Below are 27,889 nucleotides of genomic sequence, written 5' to 3' on the forward strand. Positions count from 1 at the left end.
AAAGGTGTTTTTTAAAAAAGAAACTCGGAGCTAATAAAAAAATACAAATAAACGATCTTCCTCAGGCCTTGACATTTTTTTAAGTTTCTTCTTAATTTCAGGGGTGTGATTGGACAAAAATGAAAAATCCACAGTACAATAGTACATGTACATGTACTTGTATAGATGTACATATAAACATATACATGCACGTATGTCCATATATAGGCCTAGGGCATGTACATTTTATGTACTGTAATTTCTGTAATGTTTGCAAATTTTGTCGCTTCAGTAAAGAAAACAAATGAGGGAAAAATTAGGAAAAAATGTGTGGTCATTAAATAATATAATCCATACGTGATTGATTCAATAATGTCTTTTACTGTGTGTGATGTTATTACTTTTGCATGTTTGCAGAGAGAAAGAAACGATTCACACAAAAAAATATAAACGATGCTTAAAAAGTTTATAGTAATCTTACTTTAAACTCCAGTCCCAGGCTTCCAAAACATTTTTGAAATTTTGTGTTGGTGGTGGCTATTTTTCAAAGCACTACTGCAGCTCAAACTGATTTCTTTCCACAGTGACAGTATATGTTCTTCCAACCATACTCTTAAATTCCTTGACAAAATCGCGGCAATATTGACACCAATGTGTTTGCAAATTGCTAGCTCACGATCGTCACATACATGCACAATACACACACATCCACACGCGATATACAAACACGAGGAGCAAACCCATTGAAAATTATTTTTAGTCTGGTCCTCAAGTACTCCACTGCGCACACTGCATTGATGTCTATCAGGTTCTTGACCGCACTGCTTATTAGACTTGTGTCACCAGTCCATCCATTATCGTAAATTAGGGCCTATATTTCGCCAGAAGTTTTTGGGCGATATTACGGAAACAGAAAACGTTGGAAATCCGGAATCCGCATAAAATTCCGCAGACGTTAGACTTAAAATCCGGAAATCCCCTGTAATTTATTTAGCCTGCAGACTTAAAAAGAACATGGAAAAATGGTGGTTAAAATGTATACAAGTGTATACTAAGTAGGTATGTGACCGCAGTTACCGCACATTATACTGGGACACAGGCGGCATTCTTTTTGAAGTGTTGACTAAACGTTTAAATTTTGCTACACGTTTATCAAATTAAATGTAGATTCACATCCTTAGTCGGAACAGACTTTAATAGTGCTGTCATTTGGTTGTTCTCAATGTAGGGTACCAATTCCAAATCACTTGTTGACTGCATGTTTGGCAGTTTAGGTGATCGTTATGAACTTGCAAATGTTTTTCGCCTTATTGCGGCATATAGTATTGAAACACACAAAATATCCGGGCTTTCGGATTTTAATTTACACCAGACTATGTTCCTTTCTACATTTATTACAAGAATCTATCAATATTTTGTACAGGAATGCAACTGGGAAGTCACAAAAAAGAAGGAAATTCAAATCTTTCTGAGACTTTGTACAGTGTTTTTCCATTTTTTAAAGGCACACATGGGAAGTAAAAAAAACAGAGGAATAATTCTCGAGTCTTACTTAGTGCATGCATCATGAACATCACTTGGGAGGACCACATAACATACAATGAGATGCTCTCTCACGCCCAGTTACTCTACCAAGCACTGAAGTCACATTGCTGACGAAACAACTAAAGTGGGTGGGACACATGGATGATGTTTGCCGCCTTCCAAAAACTGTCTTTTAGGCGAACTGAAAGATTGGCCTGATTTCAAACATGAAATCTCACCTTCGACATGACAACCTGGTATCTGGAAATTACAGTCAACATCGAGGGACAGCCACATGTATTCCAAAGCTGGGTAAGAAACATCCAGACAATGATTGAGAGCCAGTGCAGCCACTGACAAAAGTAGTATGATCTCGTAGTTAAAGAGGGAACTCGCGGAAATTCTTTGAATAGGCCTATTACTTTGCAATTTAAAAAAGGCTGCAGAGGATTTCTTCATGACAAAAATTTAACAACAAAAGAAAATACGAAATTAGTTGTCGGAAGTTTATGATTGAGCTGCTTTTTTGGGGGGCGGGGGGGAGGAGAAGAAGGGGATGCCACTTGACCGTCTCATTGGAATACAGCCTTGGTCAAGGCGTTTGTCATTATCCGTCCGTACGTGGTAAATGATCGGCGGCATTTCCTCGCTTACGCTTTGCAATGCATTAAAAATCAGCTCAGTGCATTTCGTACTAGAGCTCAGAACAGTCGTTTACCCTTATGTGTAGAATCCATGCATATACACACGTTTGTGTCGATGTCTCACGTTACACATAGCCTTGATCAAGGCATTCGTCATTATGCGTCCGTATGCGTCAAACAATCAGTGCATAATCTCACTGTGCAGTGCATTGAAAATACAGCACAAACAGCGACCTCATGCGGCCACTACTTTATGCCAATCATTTGGATCCTGACGAACGCCTTGGTCCAATCGACCGTGGGAGGTTTTGGGGGTGGTGCTCATTATGCTGATAGCCTAAGCTGACCTTAAAAGTCATTTTCTTATTGGTTGATCGTTGCGTGGAAACTTGCATAAAGTTAGCGAGTGGTACCAGCGAGACATGTACTGTACATAATACATACACACACGTTGTGTGTCTATGTCGCAGCTTATATTATTCACACCACCATTGCACAAAAAATGTGGCTTCTGACACCTTCGCAAAGGGCGAATAGCTGCAAATGATTTGATGACGTTGAGATTTACCAACGTGTGATTGGACACTCAACATATTAGCCCTACCTACACTTATCTGTATTCACATGAGGTCGTGCACTGGAAATGTAGCACAAAATAAAGAAAACCATTTGCTTTCGTGGACGATTGGACCAGGGCGTTCGTTGGGATCCAAATGATTTGCATAAAATAGTGGCCGTATGAGGTCCCTGTTCGCACTGTATTTCTAATGCACTGCAAGGCCAGGATATGCTGCCGATCGTTTACTGCGTACGGATAAATAACGATGAACGCCTTGACCAAGGCTAATTGGAATATTAATCCCACGGAACTGCAGGTTTGGGAACTGGGTTAAGTCATAAATATCTGGGCGGGAACTATTGATCATTGGGGCAGTGCCCTCCACAATGATTGGGTAGTTTAGGTATTCAATACAGCTGGGACTTCACAAAATACTGTAACTTCACAGTGACAAAGGAGTCATCATGTTCCAAGCTGAAATGTATGGGAACTCTTCGCAAACGCAAGACCAATGTTGAGGTGTTGTGGGGGTGAGTGCTGTTGCATTCAGCGACCACACAGCAAATTGGGGGAGATACCAGTTTAATGAGTTGTCTCACAAGCAATATGTGCATTTTCCAAAAATAGGATTGGATGGCCACCAATATGCTAAAACTAAACAGTGACAAAACTGAGGCTTTGCAGCAGTCTCTCCATGAAGGAGGATCTGCAGCAAGAACATGTACATGTGCCTTAGTAAATACAGATTATATATCCCTTTTGCCGAAAGAAAAAAAGGACCTCAGATCATAACATTTACGGAACGCCCAAATACACGACGAACAAAAAAAGAAAGAGGTACCGATATGGGAATTGATTTATAGGAGTAAATGAGACAAAAATCATATCTTGTAATCGATTAGAGTATATTGGACAGTTGTCCAACTCCATAAGTTCCTAGCAGGGAAAATGAATATGAGCCCTATACTGGTACTAGTGTGAATTTACAATTTACAATGTAGAAAAACATATTGAGCATTAAGGTTACTGATTCCCTTTTTCCCATGGCGGTGTAGCGTGAATTTAGGTTTCTATGAAAATCGGACTCATTGGTAATACTGCGCATGCGTAAGTATGATAATTAGGAAAGTGACCGCCCACGTGAGAGGGATTAACCAATCAAAGGGAAAAGGGGTCTGATTTTCATAGGAGTCGGATTTTCATGTGACAGCGGCATCTAAACACACTGTGGGGCTGCTCTTGCTATGTTGGTGGTTGGCTGTTGGTGGGTTGGTGGACAGTTTACTACTCGGCCCTCTATCTGGGTGTATTATATTGTTTCCATGCCACTTGTCTATCACAGCTTTGCAAGTGACTTTCTTTGAAATAGCTACAAAGTGCCATGGATCTCACCACAGCTGACAGCAATTGGAATGGTCACAGCTGCCACTCAAGCTACAACGTGTCACCCAAACGTTCCTGGCCTTGGCCTTTTTGTTTTCATACATGTACTTTTTCCCCCTCTTCCTTTCTTAATATGTTCATGGTTATTTTATGGGCAAACAACAAACAACAATTGTCAAAGTGAAGAGCCTTTCCTGGTGTCCAGTGTAATTGATTAAAGGTACCGGTACAATCCATCATTTGCAGCTATCCAAAAAGTAACTGATGTAATTATAGTTGAAAAACATACTCGGATTAAAGATAGTAATGGGACTAAACTCACTGTGTAATTATTCCTTCTGGCATGCTGTCATTTTGAAGAAATCAATGAAAGAAGGCCTTTCCAACAATGCGTCTAAAGATGCATCTAAGATGCATCGTTGAAAATGTCCATTAGTACTTCGTTTTTTTAATCGGCGAAGCGCTTGCAAGCGTTGACACATCGCACACGCAGGCTCGGTTGCTACCATTCGTCGGTTCAGTGCGTGACACCGCGTAGCTGCAATCGGCTCAGTGAGAACGTGTCTCGGGCACTGAATTCAGCCCAATTCAAAACATGACTCGGCAACTTTTGATTTGAAATCGAGATCCTCAGGGTACCTGGTTGCCACTGCGACAGGATATAGTGGTGTTGACCGTACAATGCAGCAAAGTCTCAGGGACTTCAATTTTACAACTAATGCATCTGGCAGGGTTAGGGTAAATGCAATGTAATGGGTGTACTCACGGATGATGTGGCCTCATCACCTGAGCAGGCATAGAGCTGATCAGGCCGTTCTGGGCTTTGGTAGAGAGTAGACCGGGTCAGTACCTTCATAGTTGGCCCACCATAGAAAGTCTGAAGCGGGTAGCAGACAACTTCATTGGTCATTGTTGCAGCATTCTTCTCATTCTTCAGCTCACACATCTGTTTGGAGAACAATTGGCAAAGAACAAAAAGATTAATTCTTGCTTTCAGATAAGAAATTTACATTGATGTTTCGGTAACTCGTTTACATGGCTCTTTGAGGCCAGGAGTCACCCCGAATTGAAGTTGTTGAGATCATTAAACATACATGTCTTTCAGGCCTTCAAGATGCCTTCATAAATACCTAAGACAGTTTGCCCATTCCTATTGGTGGAGAGCCTGTCACGTGGCTGGTTTTAAATGGTTGATAAAGACATGGCTGGCTGGTCTTAAACACTTTTCCAGTGTTACAAGAAATTTTGACGACTATGAAATCCAGGGCCAGCACCATTTTATTGGTTGAACGTTCACAATCCTCACGTACTGGGCACAGTGTTCGATTTCCTTAAAATGTTTGTAGAGCAAACACTGCTATGCAATATTTTTTTTGTTTAGCAATTCACATAATTTGTGTAGCAGTTTTTTACACAATACAATTTGCATGAAATCCCTGAGTATTCATTAAGTTTAACATGAGTACATTTCCCTCCTGAATGCAAGGATGTGATTGGACCAGCAAGCATGTAGCTTGAAGCCGTTTACGGCATGGGTTCAGGGTCGCTAAGGGTATGGGAAAATTTTGGATTCTAGATGCTCGTGCTGCAATCTGAGGCAATTCCTGGCCACTTCCCTTTGACATTTTTGAGCAGAACTTTTTTGCAAATTTAATTATAATAAGTTTTATTTGATTTGTTTCAATTACTCTTGCTCTTATAAAGTTTCTTCTGTACTCAAAGTTGAGAACCATGCATTTTCATCTGCATTTTTTGTTTTGTACAATTTGTACATTGTTGCTAGGATGCTTTCTGGTGCTACTTATTAGTTACCTGTTTTGTCAAAAGCTAAGCTTTTTAGTTATCAAAATTCAAATGCCAGAACAAATCCCTTTGGCATTTCAACTTGTTTAACTATACATTGAATTCAAATTTGAACTCACTGTAACACTGTTATCAAAATCAAACTAAAACAGAGGAGTAATAAGACATATTTTTGAGTACATTGCACCCTAACACAAATTTGCTAGTAAGCCATCTCACGAGTCATGACTATGAAATTTAAATTATATGCTGTCCTCCTTATTATTGTGTTTTTTCCCTTTTCTTGCATGTAATTTGCAGTTTTTTGGCCCTTACATATTTTTCCAGAATTGTTCTTGGTTTTAATTCAGTCCAGTTTCAATTTCAAGAATAGGTAGTTCAGATTTTAAGTTTGTAAAACATCAGCAGTACAGATAGCTGGCAAGGCAAATGTAAAATAATCATAAGATTCATATCGTACATGGTTGCACAGATCTCTTACAGAAAAAAAACTCATCGGCGATTGCAATTTCCCGCATGCTACAACACGATTTGAAGAAGGAAGTTTTGTTAACAATATTTGTAAACAAGTCAGGTGTGTTTACAAACACAAATGCCCCGCAACCGTGACTGTTCCCATGACATAACACCACTCTTTTAACATCAACTTACACGTACCGTACCTTGGTCACATGGAACGTTCATTGACAACATTAGTGTCTTCTGCAGGTTTTATATGAATTAATCCCTAATCCCTATGATTTAAGAATAAATACAAGATTTGTATTGTTTTAGCCACTGTGACCTTGACCCTTGACCTTCCGACCCCCAATGCGATAGGCCTATTTGGATTACCAAGAACGATCCACAAACCAAATTTGAAGTTCACATGTGAAGAATTTCTCAAGTTATCGCGCTGACAAAATTTCTTTTGTTTTAGCCACTGTGACCTTGACCCTTGACCTTTTGGCCCCAAATGCAATAGGCTTCTTAGGATTGCCAAGGACAATCCACAAACCAAATTTGAAGTTCATATGTAAAGTGTTTCTCAAGTTATCGTGCTGACAAAATTTCTATTTTTTCAGCCACTGTGACCTTGACTCTTGACCTTTCGGCCCCAAATGCAATAGGCTTCTTAGGATTACCAAAAACAATACACAAACCAAATTTGAAGTTCATATGTAAAGTATTTCTCAAGTTATCGCGCTGACAAAATTTCTTTTGTTTTAGTCAATGTGACCTTGACCCTTGACCTTTCAGCCCCAAATGCAAAAGGGTTGTTAGGATTACCAAGAACAATACACAAACCAAATTTGAAGTTCATATGTTAAGTATTTCTCAAGTTATCGCGCTGACAAAATTTCTTTTGTTTTAGTCACTGTGACCTTGACCCTTGACCTTTCGGCCCCAAATGCAAAAGGGTTGTTAGGATTACCAAGAACAATACACAAACCAATTTGAAGTTCATATGTTAAGTATTTCTCAAGTTATCGCACTGACAAGATTTGTCCGGACACACACACACCCACCCACCCACGGAAGGGCAAGGCGGAAACAGTATGCCCCTTCGGCTTCGCCGCGGGGCATAAAAATACACCGTAAAAAATTGTACATGCTGGCCTAGATGATGACATTAATGATGAGAAATAAACATCGAGAATTGCTATCCATCCCTTCCTATCACTGGCGCGACGCGCGCCTGACCAGCCTGGCCCAGCACTCGGCCATCCCACGCTGCGCTTCTGGGCTGTGGCGGCCCGGCGAACTACCATCAAATTTTCCAGTATGCATTGTCGGAGCCACCTTAAAAAAAAACAGGAGCACGTTTTGGCGGCCCTTGAACTGGAACAAGTTTCTGACATCACAGCCGTGACCTGAAACATGTTTCCTGTGCACCGCGAAAACGACTGACCGGAAAATTGTTCATGACGTCATGTTACTGCCTACGTGACTGCACACAACCCCAAAAAATCACACAGCGACCGAACATGATTAAAAATAACATTCAAAGTAAAAGTGGGAGGTTTTTTTTATAGCGTTTCCCAAAAGTTCTGAAAAGAGTAGGGCTGATATTCTGTATCAACTTTCGTACCAATTGAAGGTAAAAACCCACTATTTAAACCCCATTTATGATAAAAAGTAACGACGTCTGCTAGGCTTGTTTACCTTTCCGCCATCTTGAAACATAAGTGAACCGACCGGAAACTTCGGTTCAACTTTGGTCGAAACAATGACGTCATTTCAGTGTAACCGAAGCGCCAAAACGGCCGCGTACCAGAAACATGTTTACGGTCACAGCGCCAAAACGTGCCCCTGGTCTCTTTTAAACTTGTAAAAAGATTAACTACCAAACTTATCAAATTGTCATTTACAGCAATGACCTTGTAATGTCAAAAATCCAACTTTCGATCGCAACTTTCTTCGGAAACATTTGACAACTTCTCCATGATATTTCGGATCATCCATTGATACCGTGAGGGGTGTTTTACCCCCTTTTTTGAGTTTTACACCGGTTCTCGAATAGACTCTTTAAAAAAAAATATATTGTGATGATGAAGAACTTAGTTTCGGACAAGGAAATGTTTTGGACCTTATAAAGAGTATTATCTTTAATTTTGAAACGTGGAAAATGCTGGTAAATTGTTCTTAAAAAAGAACATGGTACACCCCTAGACGGTAAATGGTGTGATTCACTTTCGTGACATTCTATCCCGTACGTACGTTGCATGTGTTGTGCTTGGACTACACACTGTACACAGCAGCTCAACACGTGCGTCAGGTGCTTGTTTTCATCAAAGAATATTTACGGGCGTTGGGACAGCAAAAAGTTGTCTGTTTTTGGAGGATAAAAGGTGGTGAGATTTTTTAGGCGAAGTGTACGCGAATTTGGGAGACTTTCAGTCACGCAACAGCCGGCCTTATTTTAGGTGGCGTAAGTTGTGGCGTAGCGACTGAAAATGACATATTTTACCAGCAAATTGGCACTGTGGTAGAGCCTGCTATTGCACAACTTAACAAGGTTGATACAAGACACTCACAACTTGATGTTTGAAGTAAATGAATTTCTATTTTACTCGTAACATAATTTTTAGAGTTGCCGAACGATTCCGAAGAGGGTCGGACAAAATAATTTTCAAAATGGTGGGCTGAGGTGATCCAACGCCTGTTTCGCTGAAGAACACATTCACACACAAACAGCCGTTGTAAATGCTGGTTTTTAACCTCGTCCAAGATGTTTAAATTATTTAAAACGTTGCACAGCTACGCCAAGTTTCATGAAATCGATCATAACTTTATTGCGCAGCTGCGCAACAAATTTGTTGCGTAAGTTTTGCGCATGGCGCAAGCTACGCACATCTTCGTGAAATCGGCTGCAGGATTTGTTATAGATAAAAATTAAAAAGCCGTCATGGCTATGTCGTCACATGTGACGGCACATTAAAGGGGCTTTTTCTGAGGCCTAAATCTTGTGAACTAAAGGTCTGATTCAGTTGTTACTTAGTGTTATAGTGTTATGTGTTATACATGTACATGAAAGTTAATGACATCAGGTTGATGTCATCTCAAGTCACAGAGTCATTTCAAACAGCTGAAACAGCTGTGTTTGTCCACATGACAAACACATTTCTAGTTGGCTTTTTTGCAAATTTGCGAAAAAGCCTTCGTTTTTGTTCTGATTTAAAAAAAAAAAAAAAAATACTTTCTTCTTTTCTGTTCCATGCAAAATCCCATAGACTTTGTACATGATTTTAGTACACGCCACTTTTGGCATTGATCTTTGTTGTACATCTTTCAAATTAAGCATATGCATTGTCGTTATAGCAAAGTTGTGTCCTGAAGGGTGACGTCATGATTACGTCATTATGGATCACGTGACGTCATCACAAACGTGCATATTTTGAAGTCCCATATCTACAGAACTGTAAGTCCGATTCGGTTAAAACTGGGTATGTGGGTAGACCGGGATGTGTTATAGGTAAAAAATGAGGTGACGTGATGATGATGTCATCATGGGATTTTATATGAATATTTGAATTTTTGGACATTTTAGCCATATCTCAGGAATGCAACAATGCAAAATTCAAAATTCTTTTTGTATTATGTTCGTTAGGTAATAGGTATTGCACAAAATTTTGAAAAGTGTGTGATGTCATCATGACGACATCAAAAATGCGATTTTTCAAAACACATATAAGAAAAGGTCCGATCGTCATGAAACGTAGTGGGTAGGTAGATAATGGTACTTGTATGCAAAGTCCCAAGTGACGTCACGATGACATCATCGGTCGATTTTTTAATGATTTCTTTAATATTTATAATTTTATTCTGCTTCCGAAATTGCACACTTTCTTTCATCGGATTGACTGCAAACTTGGTTCAAATCAAGACCACAATGACAAAATGTGCATTGAGAAGGGTTTTCAAGATGACGTCATCGCAGGGCATGTGACGTCATGTGATAAAGCTTTATTTTTGGAATTATTCTAAGCATTGTGAACAACCTTTAACTGTATTAAACACTCAACAAAGTGACTGCAAAGGACAAACATAGCATAAACATTTATAAAATGTGAAAAAGCCCTGTGTTCTGTTTTCAAACAGACATACAGCTCTAGTTTTTTAAATTTATTTTGCTTTTCTGCTTAAAAGGGGAAAAGTTTTGTTTTTGTTCTGATTTTTGTTCTTTTTTTCTCTTTTTGTATCCCAAATTCCATAGACTTTGTACATGTCTTATTCAGCGCGGCATTGTTCTTTTTAACCTAAAACAAACTCGTATTCTCTTAAAAGCGTCTGCAACAACAGATTGTTGAAATTTGGAATATACTTGCATGTAGCAGTCTTTCATTTAAAGAAAATCCAGGAGAGCTATAAATCACTCTCCTCAAATCTTTGAGGAGAGGAAATCACTCTCCTTAAAATCCACGGATAAACAGCGGTGAAACAACCGGTTAACATTGTTTTTTTTTTTTTTAATATCAGGATTTGTTCAAGAGGCTGAATTATTTTTAGATTTTGCATAATATGTTCAAGTGGCGTTACTTCGTTCGTTTTTGTAAGACAAGGTAAAATTTATCTAAAAAAAAACTAACTAAATGGAGATTAATAAAAGGTTTGACTTCTGCTTACGCTTTAATTTTTTAATACAATTGTCAGTAGGTTTATCACCTAATTATACTTGCAAAATGGAGTTAATAAACGGCACATAAAACAACAGAATATTTGTTTTCAGATTCGTTAAAATTATAATAATAATCTTATGTATATGAACATTTTCAGCCTGAACTATTTCCATTGCACTACGAAAGCTATACAAAAAAGGGCCACAAAAAGTGACAAAAACTTGCCTTAAGTATTATCGAAAATATTTGCCGTCGATAATGTTAAAAATAATGGAAAATGCAAGTCAAGTATACCATATGCATAACGCTATTCACGACGAGAAACTGTCTAACAATGTCCGAACTTCACTTGGTATGAGTGTGCATGATGCACTGTGTGTGTAGGGCGAAAGAACCTCGTTTACGGTAGGAGATTCGGGGAAACACGCGGTATCGTTTCACTTCATATACCAGTAGTACTTCCTCGAAATAAATTCATGAACACGGGAAATACATACACAGACAAGAGACATCAAGTTCTGTGAATTAGCTTGCAAAGATCGTCTTTCTCCATCGATGTTTTCTTGGCATTTTTACGATGTCTATTTCGTCCGGCCTGCATGCAAAGCACTGTACTGCAGTGCATTGCACTGCACGTGACCATTGCATTGACTGGTTACCGCATTTTCTTCATGCCTTCTCTGGCCCTTAGTGCGCGGCGGGAACCAGTCACTGCTGCACTAGCACGTACGGGCCTACGTGTTTTCATACATGATGCAGCTCTATGCGATATGCAGATATTGCACGTACAGTATACAGCCGGCCATCTGTACACGCATACGATCTTTGACGGTACGTAAGAGCTTGGTGTTCGTTCATATATAGCAAAATCCGGCGGAATAAACGTGAGTTTGGGCATTAATACAAACGTATAATACATGCAGCTAAAGACTTAAAATCTTGGGGTTTGTATCACTTCTTATTCTTAAACTGCCGTGTTTAATGAGCCCTTTTTTGGATTATTGAGGAGTGCTATTTTTGGCGCTCCTTCGAGACAGTCGGGGAGCCCAGTAGGAGCGTCTGCGCGATCGCGCTTCTTTAAAATTCCTAAAATCCAAAGGGATTTTCCATTCTAGTAAGAAAACACTCACCTCTGTTTACCTACCTGAAAAGAATAGCGCCCAAGCCTCACCCTCCGCGCCCACTACATGTCCCTTAAATAGCCCTGTTACACAAAGACTCTTCCTATTTTTCTTTTTTTTTTAATTGGGAGGGATGGTAAACAGAGGTGAGGGTTTCCTTACTAGAATGAACAAGTCAGGTGTGTTTACAAACACAAATGCCCCGCAACCGTGACTGTTTCCATGACATAACACCACTCTAACATCAAATTACATGTACCTTGGTCAAATGGAACGTTCATTGACAGCATTAGTGTCTTCTGTAGGTTTTATATGAATTAATCCCTAATCCCTATGATCTCAGAATAAATACAAGATTTCTAATGTTTTATCCACTGTGACCTTGACCCTTGACCTTTCGACCCCCAATGCGATAGGCTCCTTAGGATTGCCAAGGACAATCCACAAACCAAATTTGAAGTTCATATGTAAAGTATATCTCAAGTTATCGCGCTGACAAAATTTCTTTTGTTTTTGCCACTGTGACCTTGACCCTTGACCTTTTGGCCCCAAATGCAAAAGGCTTCTTAGGATTGCCAAGGACAATCCACAAACCAAATTTGAAGTTCATATGTAAAGTATATCTCAAGTTATCGCGCTGACAAAATTTCTATTGTTTCAGCCACTGTGACCTTGACCCTTGACCTTTCGGCCCCAAATGCAATAGGCTTCTTAGGATTACCAAGAACAATACACAAACCAAATTTGAAGTTCATATGTAAAGTATTTCTCAAGTTATCGCGCTGACAAAATTTCTTTTGTTTTAGTCACTGTGACCTTGACCCTTGACATTTTGGCCCGTAATGTAAAAGGCTTCTTAGAATTGCCAAGGACAATCCACAAGCCAAATTTGAAGTTCATATGTAAAGTATTTCTCAAGTTATCGCGCTGACAAAATTTCTATTGTTTCAGCCACTGTGACCTTGACCCTTGACCTTTCGGCCCCAAATGCAAAAGGCTTCTAAGGATTACCAAGGACAATCCACAAACCAAATTTGAAGTTCATATGTTAAGTATTTCTCAAGTTATCGCGCTGACAAAATTTCTATTGTTTCAGCCACTGTGACCTTGACCCTTGACCTTTCGGCCCCAAATGCAAAAGGGTTGTTAGGATTACCAAGGACAATCCACAAACCAAATTTGAAGTTCATATGTTAAGTATTTCTCAAGTTATCGCGCTGACAAGATTTGTCCGGACACACACACCCACACACACACCCACCCACCCACACACCCACCCACCCACGGAAGGACAAGGCGGAAACAGTATGCCCCTTCGGCTTCGCCGCGGGGCATAAAAATCCCTTTTGATTTTAGGAATTCCATTACAGAAAACATCTCACCTCTGTTTACCTACATTTGCAGAGTAGCACCGAAAGACTCTTGGGGGGGAGGGACATGTAGCAGCAACGGCAAAGTCTAAGCTAGGCCTACATGCAATTCTAAATGGCATGAAAAGGTTGCTTAGACATACCCGGGTGCTGCCTATCTATTCTAAAGGAGCTTTGCGGGCTTTGTGGGCTGCTGATTGTGCAGTTTCCTGGAAGATTTCTGCTAATGCAACCCTCTACTTGCATAACAGCTAAAGCAAGATGTGACAGTGTAAGGGTTCTTCCAGCAGTCCACTTTTCTGATATTTGAAAAAAGAGAGTCAAATTCCCTGTATCTGAAAAGGAAGCTCCAAGCAGTTGAGTTCAGGAAGTTGTCACGCTGAGTGTTTCCTGAGCTTGAGATTTTGATCCTCGATTTTGGGAGGGCACTCTATGGTGGCACCGACAATCGAGCGATCATGGTCACAGAGGCTTGAAGATGATGCTAGATGACTGTACGAGCATTTGCTTGATGATGAAGCCTCTTGAAGGCTCAGTGCGAGCATTGTAGTTCTGCAGAGCTCGCATGGGGCACCACCATATCCTCTGCTACTAATGAAGAGGATGTCAACTTGGCCGGAAATATCTGGTCTGGAAATAAGTTGATTTATTCCATGTGTTGAACTTCACCTATGGAATAAAGTAAATGCGGTCATGTGCCAATGGCTATGACCTGGTAAATTAGTGAAATTCCCTTCTTAAGGCAAGCTACTGAAGCAGCCAGTAAGAATATGGGTTTTGCAACCTGACAGAAAGGAGAGTTTCAATGTACCTGTTGGTTCAAAATGGGGCTTAGGCGAGTGACCCAAGGACGGTACTTGGATCGAAAGATGGTAGGCCTACAATGTATCTACCGGTACTTCACAGTAGGAGGTCAACTGATAAACCTGCCGTGCATCAGAGTGATTTTGAGGAAACTGTAGATCTATCATTGGAACCCTGATAGAGGACTACAATTATGGCTCATCGGTAACCCTGGACAGTAGTTATCTGAAACTGGAGTGAAAGCCTGTCAGCGAAATCCCAAATGAAGATGTACTATGCAGATCGGGGATTGGCAGCTACTATCATACCCCATGGGGAATCAACTTGCTTCTGACTGTAAAGACTGTAACTTTCAGATAATGATAGTATCCAGGCACAAAGATGGAGAGTACATGTAGCCGTGTCTGCGTGTAGAATTATTGTTGTGAGCCCAAGGTGGTCCAGGAGTAAAGGGATTATGGCTGCTGTGGCCAAAAAGGAGCTACATGTATGAGTGCTACAATTATTTACATAACTCTGTCTATCAAATGCATGAATTCCTGTTGCGTTGAAGCTGAAGGATTCTTCTAGACCAGAGGACCATAGGATGAGTATAAACTTGGCGAAAGGCTGGAATTGGAAGCTGGTAGCCTGGAAGGGATGCAAATACATGTAGATAGGTGCAAGTACCGGTAGAATTCTGAGAATGTTGAGGACCTTTATCTGAATACTGATGGGAGAAGTAATCGTTCTGTTGAAGTAAATTCAATACCTTCTTTCTGGCCAAGTGGAACGTTAGAAGGAACAGCCAACTGGGTGGCTCTAAAGTGGACAGGCAGGAAGAAAGAGTGAGTTCCCCGGACAAAGCATGTAGTACACTACATGTACATCTGAACTGTGGAATTGTCCGTCTGGACCAAGACAAGCTTGATTAGGACTTTGGATATGAGCAAATGCAAGGCCTTGAGCACTGTCAATAGCTCTGGTTGAAGGAATGCAACTGGCTCTCTTTAATTGGCCAAGTGCTTGGTACTAAATGACCATCCAGATGGAATCTCAAACCCTGTCCGAGGTACCCATTGCGATGGTAGAAGATGTAGTTAACCCGTACATTGTCCTGAAAAGTGCAGTAGGCCATAGCTAAGATGGGTAACTGGAATCCCTTTGGAGATGACTCTTAGCGTAGATGGAAGACAAAGAAAAGGCTGCACAGAGTGCCTGTGTGTCATGCACCAGGGAACTAGGTCTATCATCAAGATGACAGAAGGTTCTGATGCCATCACGTTGTGTCTAACGTTCCCCAGTAAGTTGGAAAATGTTTCAAGGTAGGTCAGCTGTCGTGAAGGAGCTTGATACTGAAGATGAAAAACAACATCAAGTGCGAGTTAGGCAGACTGTTAAAGGCTATACTGGAGATACATGTAAGGTCTGTTATAGCCTATCATCTAAGTACAAGAGCAAATTGATCTGTTTTGCTGTAAAAAGGAATGTTGCCACAACAACGGTGATTCTTATAAAGACCCAAAGGAGCTGTGAAAATCCAAAAGGTCTGTAGCAAAACCCTGTAGGTATGCAGAACTCCAACTTCTGATGATCCACGTATGGGTACTGTACAAGGGGTACTGTACAAGGACATTAGTAGGCCTATCCCAATGATTGATGGAAGCAGCAAACCAACCTGTCTCCAGAGACTGAGGGGAAGTAGAAGGCATTTCCATCTGAATTCCTTTGCTGCATGTCAAAGTTTGACATGTGTCAGACTGCCACTGACTGAGAAAAAGGGTGAAGTAAGCCGACACCCGATCCAGTTGGAAGTATCCTGATCTAGTTCATTCCCTAATGAAAGATATCCTTCTCAAAAGCAACAAACAAGTGTATGTTGAGGCAGAAGCTCGTGGTCAGGGAGAACCGAGGTAGATAAGAATTCCAGACAATGTTTCGAAGAAGTGTCTGTATGAAGTGTCCCTTATGTAATGAAGTTACATAAAACCACGTCTGGCCGGACTCTGTAGGACAAATACTTGTTCTAAAGACTCGAAGCAGTGAAGATATGTCAAGATTCTGCTGTAAGCTAAGTATGAAGAAGAAGACCGGTCTACAAAACTCCTGGCTGAAGAATTAATCTGAGTCAGTTGAATCATGCTGGTTTGAGACCCGGTTCAACGTAGAAGATGTACATGCATGCTAAGCACCGATGAGGATTAACTTATCTCAAAGTATGGAATCTTGCACCATAGTCTTGCCATAACTTGACATTATGCAAAGGAAACATTCATCCAAGACAAGAATGCTATATAGCCCGAATTAGCAACAATGCAATTCCAACAATCTAGACAATAAAGCAGAATGATAAAATCTCCAATAAAACCTGCATCAGTTAAGAGAGATATCATGACAACTTGCAAGGGTACCAGACAAAGAAGAATATTCTGTGAAGGCCCCGTGGCATAGATGGATTGAAGAGTAAGGCAGTAATCCTTGGTCTATTGTAATAATCAACAAACCATCCCAACAGGCTGATGAATATAACAGGCCAGCTGAGCAAGTTATTCAAGTGATAGAATATCAAGGAATCTGTAGAAGGAATCCTCATTCACGACATTCCCCAACACAAGCGTATCTATTGGGAAGAAGCAGGGAAAGAATGCAGCATCCAGACGCCAGTAACGTTTGAGTACAAGTCTATGGAGAGTCAAGACTATTTAAAAAAAATTTTTTTTTAACAATCTTGTAACTGATATCAAACTAAAAGTGGCATCAGGTTGCAACATACTATCCAAAGGTAGCTTGAGCGTAGTTACATGTGAGCCTGTATTATGAACATGCTCAAGAGGACCACCCCACTGTCATAGGATGGAAAAACTGAAAGCTTACCCTTAGCCGATCGAGTGCTGCTAATGGAAAGGCTGTCATCACATATGCACTGAATAAATGGAATTAGAAGAGAAAACCCAGAAGGCAATCTCGAGCATGGGAGACGACTCCAATGAGTAATGAAGTAATCACAATCAAATCGGCCCGAACGTCCGAAGTCAATCCTCCGTCCGAGTCCAATTGAAATCGCAAGTTGGAACCGCAAACAGGCTGGGCTCGGGAGGCGGTACCGGTCCGCGCCGGGTCGATCCCCCGGCGCCGTGGACAGTAGAGCAGCTGGTTAGATTAACCGGAGTGATGTTGAGAAAACATCACAACGGTGCGTACATTGGATGAAAAATCCACAGTAAAATGGAAGTTTGTCTCGGAGTTAAAAAGGAACCCCAAAATCCTTCAAAGAGTGTGGAGAAATCCCACGACGATCGACGAGTACCCATCGGTAACGTAAAGTGGCTTAACTGGTTAATAAAGTGCGCCCTCTGTTGGGTAAAAACCACGCACGTGTGGCGACTCCTTGGGATTATTTTTCCATTGTCCTTGGGAATTCTTGGGAATTTTCCATTTTGATGTGTGGCCACGCTGCACCATGTGTCGATATCGCGTGGCATGGCAGTGCAGTGCATGCAGTCCCTGTTAAGTTTCTCAAAATTTGAAATTTCAGTTCATTTAAATCTAGTGTTCACAATAAAAGTACATCAAACCTTATTACTTGTATTTTTAAAGTCAGAACATGATAAAATGTATAAAATATATAAAATACACGCAAAAGTCCACTTGGTACTGAAGGTAATGGAGATAATCTCGGGCTTGCCCGGAAAGCTTGATCATGGTGTGTACTTCCGTGTAGAGTAGATGAGGATGGCGGTGGTCGGGTGGTGCCCCGCCTCTGTGACCGGGCGGGCTGGTCGAATTACCGAGGGACCTATGGGTATCGAACGCAAAGCCTCGCCTACCCGCAAGCACATCTCTGATTCTGCTGCTTGCATGTGCTCTTGTAGACTGTCAAATGTGCAGGATTTTTCGGGAATCTTGCAGTGACTCTCGCTGGAGAGAAGTGCCTGATGTTCCCGGGGTATTTCCTACCGTCGAACCCGGGGATTAGACCCGGTCGTAGTGGCGGAAATATCACGCTTGGAGTGTTGGATGGAGGGTGATTTAATTTCCTTCGGAAGAACGACTTGAGCTAACAGTAACAGTTTTACTATTTTTGGCGGAGTCCGCCATGTTTTTACAGGCACAGTGAGTACGGTTAAATTGTACGTGTTGACGCTATGCGTCACTGAAAAAACTAGGAGGAGTCTTTGTGTAACAGGGCTAATTAAGGGACATGTAGTGGATGCTGAGGGTGAGGCTTGGGCACTATGCTTTTCAGCGAATGTTTGTGCGCATTTGCGCTGATATGCAAATGTAGGTAAACAGAGGTGAGATGTTTTCTGTAATGGAATTAAGGACTGCATTTCCAGAACGTTTCCAGGACAAAATAAGGGCTTTCCATGACCAATTCCTACACTGTTTTGGCATCTTTTCATAGGAGCCTACTTACAATACACTGGCCAGTCATCACAAGGAGGCAAGGGAGCCATCCATGTTTGACATGGAACATGCAACCAGTGTAAAGCATAAAGAGCAAGTACAGTAAACTAAAATGCAAACTGGGAGACTGCCATAGCCCAATATTACCCATCATCACGTATGGCTTGTGCAGAATTCCATGACTTTTCCATGACTTTTTCCTAAGAATATCAACTTTCCATGACTCCTTTTAAAATAAAATAATAAACATTCCACGATTTTTAATGACAACGTCAAATTCCAGGAATTTCTAGGATTTTGCCATGACTGTGGGAACCATGTCTAAGTCAAAGGAAAACATGTTGAAAGGCTATGATGAATTAAGAGAAAATAACAATCAGACAGAAAATATTACTTTTTGTAGCCAACAAGAATGACGGCAAACACAAATGTGCCAAACTTGTATCTTATTTCTTAGCTATGATTTGGGTATTGTACACACAAAATTCAATTCACAACATCCATTTTAGGTACTGCCTTTCACAAACACATAGATTTCTACTTACCACATGTCTAGTACTGTTATGATTCTGATTTGGACGGAAGGAGGCCAGACAGTGTCTGCTCTTATTATGGAAGCTCAGTGAGGTACACTTCCCATCCAATTGGAGGAGGTGAGGCTTGAACTCAGTGTCGGAAGTTTGCTCCCAGAAGGACATGCCCCCCAGGGATGCCATCAGAAGCCCCCCACATCTTTAAGAAAGAAAAATAACATCAAATGATATTTATAGGAACTTTCTCATTAACTGCTTCGCTGTTAATTTATTAAATCAAGCATGATTGGAATAAAAACGAATTTATTTCAAACAAGTCAGGTGTGTTTACAAACACAAATGCCCCGCAACCGTGACTGTTCCCATGACATAACACCACTCTTTTAACATCAACTTACACGTACCTTGGTCACATGGAACGTTCATTTACAGCATTAGTGTCTTCTGTAGGTTTTATATGAATTAATCCCCAATCCCTATGATCTCAGAATAAATACAAGATTTTTATTGTTTTTATGCCCCTTCGGCTTCGCCGCGGGGCATAAAAATGTGTGTGTTTTTGTTTGTGTTTTCCAAAAGGAATATGGAAGTTATCAGCAATGGACACAATATGTTCACTGCTACTTTGGATAACTGCTTCCATTGCTGACTTACGAAACTTAAGAAACAGATAAGGCACCGGATAGCTGGTATACGCATCGACATACACACATGAATAAACAACATCTCTATGGACCTTTTCTGTCTGTGAATCAAACAGTGAGCATTGACCAATAAGATCACTGCTTTTGGTTCGACGATGGCAGCTCAGACATAAGTACTTTATCACAAGCATCGTGGGCAGGTCTGATGGCCAAATCAGGGAAAAACAGTGCATTCTGTACTTACCCAAGAGACTGATCAGCAGCCCTCGGTACATAGTTCAGAGACACAATAGGACATCGAGAGTTATCTAGTGCCAAGCGGTGCACCTCACTATTCACTTGTCTGGTGTCGTAAACCAAGATAGCACCATTCTGCAGGCCGGCATAGACATAGTTGACATCAGTAGAGTTCCAAGCACAACTCCACACAGGTGCATCTGTCTTATACCTGGAAAGATATGAAACAATACCATTCACTATACATAACTGTACCCCCAAGACACAGAATCCGTTCAGATTCTTAATATTAATCATTTACCCCTTCCAGATGCAGAAATTCCATCATACAAGATTTTGTTGGGGTGCCCTGCTTACATCCAATTCAAACCTGTAAGCCAATACCAGCCAGCCAAGTGGATGGGTAGTTATTAGTGTCTGCACTAGTTAGAAGGAGTTAGGGTGAAGACTCACATAACGCAGGAAAGGCAGTTGCCCTGCAGCTAATATAGATTCTCTCAAATGATTTGTGGGATACCAAGGACCGTATTATTGAGTATTTTTTATTTTTAGGCTAAACTTGTAAACATTTGATTTCTGCAATGTTTATCACAAAGTTTGAATGCCAAACTGGCTTTAATCATGCTCACAAAAACATTTCAAACACCATCTCAAATCCTGGGGATTATGCAGCCCAATTGTTATCTAAGCACAAATGGATACCTGAAATACTGTTTCATCTCTGCCTTACAAGACAGTAACTATTAACTCCTGGGTTGGAGAAGCAATAAAACCACTTGCCCAGGTACACAGACACTGCAAACTCAACTGTGTGGACTTAACCCACCATCTTCAGACTCGTAATGTCATTTTTGTGTCATAGTGAACTTTATAGAATTGGAGCATTTCTACACACTTTTCAGAAAAGAAGTATTGGTGCTATGTGTATGGTAAACAAACCAGTGAGAGAAAATGTCTTTACAGAAACTTTTAAAAAGTACATACGTTTGTACCACTGCATTGCTGACAAGACTGGTCATCTTAATAGTCTTGTCTGTTGAGGCAGTCAACATAAGACCGTCGTTTCGTCCATTGAAGGTGAGTGCTCTGATCATAGCTGAGTGGACGGGTACATACTGAGTGCATCGCATATCAACTGCACTCACCTGTTAAGAATGAGAACTGATTCATACAAGATTCATTCACTAGTGAATAATACAATCCAGTTATAGAGTAAACGCTTGTTAAATCAAACTCGAAGCTCTGTTTATCTCAAAGTAATAACACCACTCCCATTAAGAAAATAGGATATTATGTACATGAATATCCCCGCAACTCGAAATGCCCGCACTTTCGTTTATCTCAAACTTTTGTTCGGCCAGTCCATAAGAAACTGCAGTCTAAACAGTCACAAAGAAGCGTAAAAAGATCGCAAAACTTTTTTCATGGGTCGTTACTGCCCAACGCACTTTGTCTTTTTACGTGGGGATGTAGCGTACACAATGCTATTGTGATCGGACTCCAGTGCTAACAAATCCTGGCTTTTGAGTTAGCTGGCCCAATTGCAGCCTGCACACTAGCAGTCTAATCGCTGGCTCTTTGAGGTGGCCATGTGACCACATTGGAACCTTTCAGGATGTGCAGCCTGATTGCTACCGCTGGCCAAGTTGCAGCTTACACAATTCATGTTTGTCTATAGAGCAGACACTTTTAGGTAAGAACAATATGAAATCTGAGTTAAATGATGATTTTTGATTAAAACAATACATCAATAGCAGTGTTTTCCACGGCCTTAAATTTTAGCAGGGTGGCAGACACAATATATTACATAATATACACACATATTTATACACTGGCATGCAAAAGTATTTACACACCAGCTGTCAGTGTTGTAGTCGAGACCTGAAAGCTCGAGACCGAGACTGAGACTGAGACCTGAGGACCGAGACCCCAGGGTGCAAAGCCGAGACCGAGACAGAGACCTTATGGGCGAGACCGAGACCTTAGACTAATTAGCATAGGGTAATGAGAAATATATATTTATTACAAAAAACATGATGCTCAAAGTTTTTTCTGAATGCTGAATGAATTCAAATGTTGTAACAGTGTTACCCCCTTTAAATCTCAACCATTTGTCAGACTGATTGAAAAGAAAACTAGCAGACGTTATTTTGTTTTCTTTGCTGGTCAGTTTTATCTGGAAGACTGGAACATTAGCTTTACAGATGTACTTCCTTGATCAAACGTCTTCAGTTGAACCTTGTTATACACTTTTTATACACTTTTAAGCAGGTTTCCCCCCCTCCCCCCACAGAAGTGTGGGACGAGTCTACGTGACCTGGAATTCCCATTTCAGCAGGACAATACACCGCCACATATTGCTTTGACTATGCAGGAATATCGGGCCGACCCAACCCCAGATTTCATTCAAGAAGTGGGGGGCAGTTTAGTTGGGAGTTTGCAGGTGGGCCTAATAGAATAGCCAGCTCCGCCACAGACACAGATTTGATTTTTATTGAAATATTTTATGGGTTTTAATATTAAACTTCTTCGTATAGTACTTAGATAAACATCAGAGTCTGTGGTCACCGAATGCAGCAGGATACAACTGTGGCATTGTTCAATGAGTTTAGCTCTCACTGTCTCAGAAGCTGTCGTTTACGCACTGGTGTTGGTAGCTGAGTGCATCAAAGTGCCCCAGACTTTTCCACCTGATGCAATGTATTGTGACTGGCTCAATGAGGGTTAATACCATAAGTAAACAATCCAAATACACATGTACCTGAAACAGAGAATTCTCATACATATTAATCATGGGTTTGCAAGATGTTTGAATGTTTTTTCCTCTTATTTATAATTGTTGAAAAATTAAACACAAGCAAATCTCACCTTTTTAACCCCAAAGCCAGGGAAAAGCTGATTGGGAGATGGCATGGATACTACTAGAGCACTGTGAAACTGGTCAAATCCTATCACACGACAACTGCCAGTCTTTATGAAACAAAACAAAACAGAACATCAAACAAAAATTAAAAAAATTCTGCATTTCTCTTTGAAAAAGTCCCCAAGATTTCTCACTTGTGGTGCCCACATCTTCACATTTTTAAGATGCACTCCCCATACCATTGGGAATTTCACCTGAAAAATATTTGTTTTCCAAATGAATGACTCATCAACCAAAAAACCCAACCATGTGGTTATTGATTTATTACTGAAATACAACATGCAAATTATTAGTGTCCCGACAATATTTCTGACTCGAAGGGCGGTGGGGCAGGGGGGGGGGGGGGGGTCCCAGGCTCAGCTTTTGCACTACATACATGTGATTGGGATCCCAGCACATTACAGAGGTTGAATACGTACTCGGAAACCAACTGGCCCAAATTGTGGTTTATTTATTTACATTGTCATGTGAATTTCTCCCCATTTTTAAGAAGATGAGATAAGGGATGAGAGTTAGTGTTGGAGATGAAACATTTATAAATTAATCTATTTTTGCACATTTTATTTGAATTCAAAATAGGTTGCCTGGGCAGCATTATACTTGTTCAGGAATATCCACTTCAACACTTTTTTCTTTGGACAAACACTATGCGAAGGCTGCTTTGTGTTTAATGCCAGACAACAATGGTTCTTTACAAGTTCTTTATTTACCATTTCAGCTTGTCAGTCAGATATTTGTGGTAATTCAACAACATGACATGGTTCAGGCGCTTCTGTGTCGTAGTACTTTAAAGGTATTTTTTTTAGGGTTGCAGAGCCCAAAAATTGGGGGGAAACTTGTTGCTTGTTTACAACAAACCAAATTGGTTGGTTAGCATCCTTTTGATCTCAATTTTCTGGGTTGGTCGGGGATTTTTGTTATATCGCGGGTTCTGCTGCTATGTTATCATCGCGGGATTGTGGTATCAATCGCAAAACGTCGACCTCCTCTCTCTGTTTTAGCAGAATTTTAACTTTGGGTCGGACGGGGATGCTAACTAACTAATTGTTTTTAACAAGGCCTTATTGAAATTTTGTAACCCCCAAAAATCTATTTTTTTGCTTAAGAGCATGGGATACGTGACTTGAATACTAAGGAATTTACAACTGATAATTTGTTTATGTTATGTCACCTGTGATATCTGTATAGTCTTGTCCAGGATGTACTGCCCATGTGGTCCACTGGCAATCTCAGTCGCTTTGTTGAGAGATGTCACTGACTGGCCAGAACTTGAAGATGATTGCTGTGAACTACTGAAAAGTGAAAGGATATCTTAACAGTAACACTACGTTAGTGGTTCTACAAAAAGTTATGTGGCTCTACTACACACCAGCCTAATTATTACAACATAGCAATAATTTTGAAGAGGGAAATAACTCCTAGTCTTACATCATCAATCATTTTACTAGTGTCTCTGCCAATCTGCCAAAATGAAATGGCCGTGCAAGAAACCTATAACAAATTCTCTGTAACAAACAAAATAGGGATTTCAAGCATTGGCCGTACAGTCTTGAATCCATTTCACTAAACCAGATACAGAATTGTTTGGCAGATTTGGGGTAGTTAAGAGTCAAATATGTAAAGCACACTGACTGAACATATTATACTTGAATTGACAGATTTTGTTAATACAAGACACCTTGAAATGTAATGTCTTAAAAAAGACAAATTATCAGATTAACTGATTACCTTTTCAACTGTAGAACTTCATATCCATCTATTTTTTACTGAAGTAAAAAAAAAAAACTAGACCTAAGGTATTTGTAGAGTTACAAAGGCTGTGTGATCGGGCAGTTCACTATTTCATTACAAGTACACATTACTTCCGGGTTTGATGTCGTCATCTGTTAAAAATGTGCAAACTGAATATTGATTAAGTTCAGACAGGATATACATCATGAAGTCTAAAGCCCTGTTCATACTCGGCATGTAAGTGAAAGCAAACGCGAATTTGTGACGTCATGGCAAGTATTCGCACTGCTAATTCGTAAAAGTTGAACACATTTCAACTCGGGCAAAATTCGCAGCGAATGTTTCATGACGTCAAATTCGCTTCGCATTCGCATGAAGTATGAACCAGGCTTAAAGAAGTTCTGAAAATATAAAGATTGCAGTGAATGTTTACCAGTAAGTGCATGTATTGATAATACCTAACTTCCGGTTGGACGACATCATAACTTTAGGAGGCCCAAGGTCAAGATTGTGGCTGATATCATCATTTGTGCTATGAACATCTTTGTTAGATGTGACTTGTTAGGATTTGCATGTGGCAAATGGTTCATCGTGTGTAATTGGCCCAGGCCCAGTCAGACAGATATACGGACCACCTCTCGGCTAGCTGTTAAGTGTGTTTGTCTGGACGTGCACAGAGGAAAATCAGGAAACTGCGATTTCTCCGCAAGCCAATCAACCATTTCAAACTGAAAGTATCGATAAAATAAGGCTGTGGTAGGTCAAGCTATGCCTTCCCCCCCCCCCCTGAGTACTGCTATTCGAGTACAAGTACTTTGCTGCCCGAGTATGAATACCGTCATTTCGAGTACCAGTACTTTGACATTCGAGTACGAGTACGATAAAAAAAAGGGACTCGAGTAGTACTCCAGTACGAGTGATTGCACACTGCCTTATGAATCGCCCGAATTGATGGATTTGGATTTAAAAAAGAAAAAAGAAAATTGACCATTTTCAAATTTGCCACCACAATGACGTCATGATCCTGAAACCTCGTAAAGTCATTTGCGATTGTCCGAAGAATATTTATGGGCAATTAGGTATAATTTGTCAAATGTTTTTTAAATTCAGAAAAAAATCAACTGTCTATGACATGGTGCTAGAGGGGGCCCTTTTGGGTGATGACATCATTGTGCCAATTTTTGTGTTTGGCTATTTAAATTTAGCGTTACAAAGACCAAAGTCCTTATGCATATTTAAATTTATGCAAGTCATGGATGTACCCAGCAGTATGCAGCAGACAAACAGCGAACATGTGCTTGAATCAGTACCGTTGAGACATAGCTAGAAAAATCTGCACATACATGAAATGACGGAGTACATTTAATTTGAACGTCACCCATATTAAATTTACCCCCGAAGTCTTTTGGAAAGTTCTTGGGGACATCCGTAATTCCAGCAATCAATTTCAATTTGTCTGCTATGACCGGGGTACAGGTCTGTGTGTTTATTCAAAGTACAAAAATGACGACGCAGAGAGCACTGGTCCTGTCGATTAAATCTTTCGGTTGTGACTGCCACACGTGGCATCGCTGGTTGACGGTGATCATTGACGTGTACTACACTTACACAATGTGGGTACCAATTCCAAATCACACGTTCTCTTGCATATGTACATTGTAACAAGACGTCAGGGGCTGATCGTTACGGAACGGATCTTTTCATCTTACGTTACAAGGATATTTAGAGTGTAGGAAATCAAAGTAAGGTTTTCTTTCCTTTTACCTTTTATAGGTAAATAGAAATGCAAATACACTGATGTGATGTAAAAAACCAGAAGATAAAAAATGTGTCTTGCAATTGACCAATAAAAAAATAACAGCGTTGCTGTTGAAACCCCTCAGCCAGAGTCAAGTTATCATCTGGAAACCATTAACCTTTAACTCAACGTGACCTTGACCTTTGGCCTTTGACCCCAGAACCAGTCCCAACATGCCTGTACCAATGGGAAACCCCCTACCGAAGTTAGACACCAACATTTCATTTCTAACTCAAGTTATCATTCGGAACCATTTACATTGAACTCACCACGGTGACCTTGACCCTTGACCTTTTGACCCCAAAACCAATCCCAACTTGCCTGTACCCAAGGGCAAACCCCTACCTCAGTCAGACACCAAAAATCTCATTTCTAACTCAAGTTATCATCCGGAAACCATTTACCTTTAACTCACCATGCTGACCTTGACCTTTGACCTTTTGACCCCAAAACCAATCCCAACTTGCCTTCTCCCAAGGGGAACCCTCTTCCAAAGTTAGACACCAAAATCGCATTTCTAACTCAAGTTATCATCCTGAAACCATTTACCTTTAACTCACAATGGTGACCTTGACCTTTGACCTTTTGACCCCAAAACCAATCCCAACTTGCCTACTCCCAAGGGCAACCCTCTACCAAAGTTAGACACCAAAATCTCATTTCTAACTCAAGTTATCATCCTGAAACCATTTACATTTAACTCACCACGGTGACCTTGACCTTTGACCTTTTGACCCCAAAACCAATCCCAACTTGCCTACTCCCAAGGGCAACCCCCTATCAAAGTTAGACACCAAAATCTCATTTCTAACTCAAGTTATCATCCGGAAACCATTTACCTTTATCTCACCATGCTGACCTTGACCTTTGACCTTTTGACCCCAAAACCAATCCCAACTTGCCTACTCCCAAGGGCAACCCTCTACCAAAGTTAGACACCAAAATCTCATTTCTAACTCAAGTTATCATCCGGAAACCATTTACATTTAACTCACCACGGTGACCTTGACCTTTGACCTTTTGACCTCAAAACCAATCCCAACTTGCCTACTCCCAAGGGCAACCCCCTACCGAAGTTACAACCCCAAACAACATTTCTAACTCAAGTTATCATCCGGAAACTAAGCTGCCCGGACGGGCGGACGGACGGACAGACACACACACATCCGGACGGACGGACGCCCTAGGCGATGACAATACCCCTCGAGCCTCTCGGCTGAGGGGTAAAAAACATTGGGCTTCTTACCATGCAAAGAGTGCCTTTTAAGGCGGATTTTGGCACTACAATGTATATAAATATCCATCGTTATTATTATTATTATCTTATCATTTTAGTGATAAATTAAAATAG

The 27,889-nt window shown here is 40.6% G+C and overlaps 1 protein-coding gene across 3 annotated transcripts in view; it reads right to left on the reverse strand.

The window, feature by feature from the left end:
* The window catches only part of LOC119725919 (E3 ubiquitin-protein ligase RFWD3-like), a 68,880-nt gene that overhangs the window by 9,893 nt on the left and 31,098 nt on the right, over window positions 1–27,889 (reverse strand). For 2 of the 3 annotated variants that reach the window (XM_038197530.1, XM_038197529.1), the window contains exons 6-11: window positions 24,181–24,301; window positions 22,955–23,056; window positions 21,071–21,231; window positions 20,094–20,297; window positions 19,218–19,404; window positions 4,856–5,035 (exon numbers count right to left, since the gene is read on the reverse strand). In XM_038197530.1, the coding sequence (XP_038053458.1) occupies window positions 4,856–5,035; window positions 19,218–19,404; window positions 20,094–20,297; window positions 21,071–21,231; window positions 22,955–23,056; window positions 24,181–24,301 (955 nt within the window). The remainder of the gene's footprint in view (window positions 1–4,855; window positions 5,036–19,217; window positions 19,405–20,093; window positions 20,298–21,070; window positions 21,232–22,954; window positions 23,057–24,180; window positions 24,302–27,889) is intronic. The other variant, XM_038197531.1, reaches the window with a different exon arrangement.

This window comes from Patiria miniata, unplaced genomic scaffold, assembly GCF_015706575.1.
Source record: "Patiria miniata isolate m_02_andy unplaced genomic scaffold, ASM1570657v1 HiC_scaffold_19, whole genome shotgun sequence".
Lineage (NCBI taxonomy): Eukaryota > Metazoa > Echinodermata > Asteroidea > Valvatida > Asterinidae > Patiria > Patiria miniata.